Consider the following 3,327-nt stretch of genomic DNA (forward strand, 5'->3'; position numbering starts at 1 on the left):
AGCCAGCCCGCCTGGGCAGCCGATGGGGCCTCTCCCTGGGCGTGTGGGGCTTGGCACCGACGAGTGGCACCGCCTACCCCCCCTGCACCTGGGGCACGTGACACCCCTGCCCCCCCTGCACTTGGGGCACGTGACACCCCTGCCCCCTCCGTATCCAGTGCATGTGATTCCCCCCACCTCCCTGCATCCGCTGTCCGTGGCCCCCCACCGGCCCCCCCCTGCGCCCACCGCCCTCCTGGCCGGCCCCCACCAGCCTCCTCCTCCAGCCAGGTCCAGGCCCCTGAGTCTCTCCCCAGGCCCCTTCCTCGAGGGTCCCCTGAAGCACCTGGGCGGGATGGGAGCTCGTCAGGAAAACTGAGCGGCGCAGCTGCATTCTGGGGGCGAACTTCCTTTTTCTGGATTCAGAAAATTATGCAGGATGATTTCCAGAAAATTTGGTGTTTCTACCAGATGTACTTGAGGGATTTGTGGGGCCTCTGAGTGCCGGGGGGACGAGTCCAGGGGACGGGCCCCGCCCAGGACCGCAGTCCCGCCATCAGACATTAGAGCAGATACTCGTGCGAAGATGAGACTGTGCGAGCAGGTGCATGGCCGGGTGCCGACGAGGAGGGGCGCGGCTCCGTGCTGCGGGCAACCCCACGCCCCGAGGCCTCAGATGGCCTGTGTCCACCCCTCTGCTTCCCAGGTGTCCGTACCTGCACCGGACGACCGGGGACACGGAGCGCAAGTACCATCTGCGCTACTACAAGACGGGCACGTGCATCCACGAGACGGACGCCCGCGGCCACTGCGTCAAGAACGGGCTGCACTGCGCCTTCGCGCACGGCCCGCTGGACCTGCGGCCGCCCGTCTGTGACATCAGGTGCGTGGGGCGTCCGCGGGGCAGGCGGCCGCTCACCTCTCCGGCCGTGGGCCCGAGCGATTCGCTCTCTGGCCTCGGCTCTACGTCTGACGAGGTTTCCGTCCGCCCCCGTGTGCCCCTGGGAACTCGCGGGGCCCAGCCCGTGCGCCGCAGTGCCCTTGACGGGGGCAGGTGAGTCCCTGCTAAACGCATCCCGGCTCTGAAGCCGTCGGATCCGTCCCAGGACAGGGCCGTGCCTGAGGCCTGAGGCCCACCCGGCCGTCCCGGACCTTCTAGGTGGCTCCGCAGAGCGACAGAAGCAAAGGATGGGGTCAGCTTGCAGGCGGGCTGCACAGATGCCAGGCGGCGCTGTGACCCGTGTGCCGTGTGCCCGCAGGGAGCTGCAGGCCCAGGAAGCCTTGCAGAACAGCCAGCTGGGCGGCGGGGACGGCACCCCTGACCTGCAGCCCGGGGCGGTGGCCAGCCAGGCCGTGATCGAGAAGATCCTGGGCGAGGACCCCCGGTGGCAAGGTAACCCTGAGGCCTTGGGGGGGGGTCCTCGCCGTCTCCCCCACACAGTGGACCTCACTGCCTTCGTTTGTAGACCAGATGGGGAAACTGAGTCTCCAGTTGAGTGTGTCAGCCCAGCCCCTCAGGGAGTGGTGGCCGGTGGGGTCTGAGCCCCAGCGTCCAGGCCCCAAGGTTGCCCTGGACGGTCGGCCTGTGGCTGCTGCCTGGGGAGGGGGCTGTGTGGCGGGCACGGCGCCTTCCGGGCCCCTGTCCCGGAGCCGGGCCGATGTTCACCGCACACCTGCTCCTGGGACATCCCTGTCTCCCCCCGTGGGTCTCCAGGAGCCTTCATCTGTGTCCCTCGGGCTGGGGGACCCACATTCCTGGCAGCTCCACAGGTGATGGCCGTGGGTGGTGACATTTTGGGGGTTTTTATTGTAAATACACGGGACGTAAATGTACCGTTTCAGCTGTTTTAAGTGAACAATTCGTGTCATTCTGTACACTCGGTGGCGTGCAACCATTTGCACTAATTCCAGAACCCTGTGCCCGTTAAGCAGCACCCCCCCGCCCCGGCACCCGCTAGTCTGCCTTCTCTCCGGGTGTTTGTTCCGGGTAGCTGAGAAGGGCAGTGCCATTTTGAGAAAAGCCCCGGAAGTCGTGATGGGTCCCCTCAGACTTGCTCGGCCGATGTCATCTGTGTCAGTGATGCTTTCACACCGTTGTCCCCTGGCACGTGTCTTTGCCGGCCCCCGGGAGTCCACGCCAGGGCCTGGGGTACCAGATAGGCCCGCAAAGGTCGTGCNCTTGTGCTGAGTGCTCGTCCCCCCGGTGTGCTGTCGCTGCTTGGGGAGGGCCGCCTCAGAGCCGGGCCGGGTGCCCGCAGCTCCCCGCTTCCAGCGCCTGAGGACCCGTGCTTTGCCCGCGGTTTCTGGCGTTCCGGAAAACGCCCCTGAGCACCTCCTGTCGCCCATGTTCCAGCCTGCTGTCCCCCCGCCTGGGGGTGCCCAGCTGAGCTCGGCGAGGGAGAGCCGGGAGGCGGCGAGAGGCCTGTGGCTCCGCCCCCGCCCCCGGGGCTGGTCACAAACGACCAGTGAGGCGCTCTGGCTTCGGCTTCTGAGCGTCTCCCATGGAGCCTGTGGCGCCGACCCTCGTGGTGAGCGCGCCGCTCCCGTCTGTGGCTTCCACCTCTTCCTCTTCTGTCCCTGTGTGGTGGTTCGGCCTGTAATCGGCCGATCTGACCTGTTGGGCTTTTTAGATACGGACATGTTGCTGGTGGCCCAGGGTCCCGTGCACCCCTCCGTTTCCCCTGGTGAACACGTGACATGCCTGTGACAGCCCGGGAACCAAGACGGACACACGAACCAGCGTCCACAGTTCCCACTAGGGCTCCCGCTCCGGCCCCGGCCACCACTGAGCCTTCACACCACGGTTTTGGTGCCGTGGCTTTGCCTTTTTCAGAATGTCGCATGGTTGGGGGCGCCTGGGTGGCTCGGTTAGGCGTCCGGCTTTGGCTCAGGTCATGGTGTCAAGGTTGTATCGGACTGTATCTGCACAAGGCACCCGCTCGGCGCTTGTGAATAAATGTTCTCTAATTTCTGTTTTTTTTTAAATATAAAGTTTATTTATATATGTTGAGAGACAGAGAGCAGGGGAGGGGCAGAGAGAGGGAAAGAGACTCCCAAGCAGGCTCTGCACTGTCAGCCCAGAGCCCTGTGTGGGGCCTGAACTCACAGATCTCGGGGTCATGACCTGAGCTGAAACCAAGAGTTGGACACTTAACTGACTGAACCCCCCAGGCGCCCCTCATTTCTGTTTTCTTAAAATGGGCTTATTTCTCAAACCCCCTTTTGTCTTTCTGTGCCCCTCTGTGTGTCGTCTAATGAGTTCGAATTGTATTTGGTGTGGCCGGACATTAGGGTAACGTTAAATTTCAACCTGGGGACATCTTCCGAGGGTCCGGCCGCGTCGTCTCG

General features: G+C 64.1%; 2 protein-coding genes across 2 annotated transcripts in view; both read left to right on the forward strand.

Annotated features, from left to right (window-relative positions):
• Positions 1-3,327, forward strand: part of CCDC154 (coiled-coil domain containing 154) — a 162,078-nt gene that overhangs the window by 27,524 nt on the left and 131,227 nt on the right.
• The window catches only part of UNKL (unk like zinc finger), a 34,071-nt gene that overhangs the window by 8,379 nt on the left and 22,365 nt on the right, over positions 1-3,327 (forward strand). Inside the window, exons 3-4 of the mRNA XM_077762747.1 lie at positions 686-862; positions 1,239-1,372. Of these exons, the coding sequence (XP_077618873.1) occupies positions 686-862; positions 1,239-1,372 (311 nt within the window). The remainder of the gene's footprint in view (positions 1-685; positions 863-1,238; positions 1,373-3,327) is intronic.

This window comes from Crocuta crocuta, unplaced genomic scaffold (genome assembly GCF_008692635.1).
Source record: "Crocuta crocuta isolate KB4526 unplaced genomic scaffold, BGI_CrCroc_1.0 scaffold234, whole genome shotgun sequence".
Classification (NCBI taxonomy): Eukaryota; Metazoa; Chordata; class Mammalia; order Carnivora; family Hyaenidae; genus Crocuta; species Crocuta crocuta.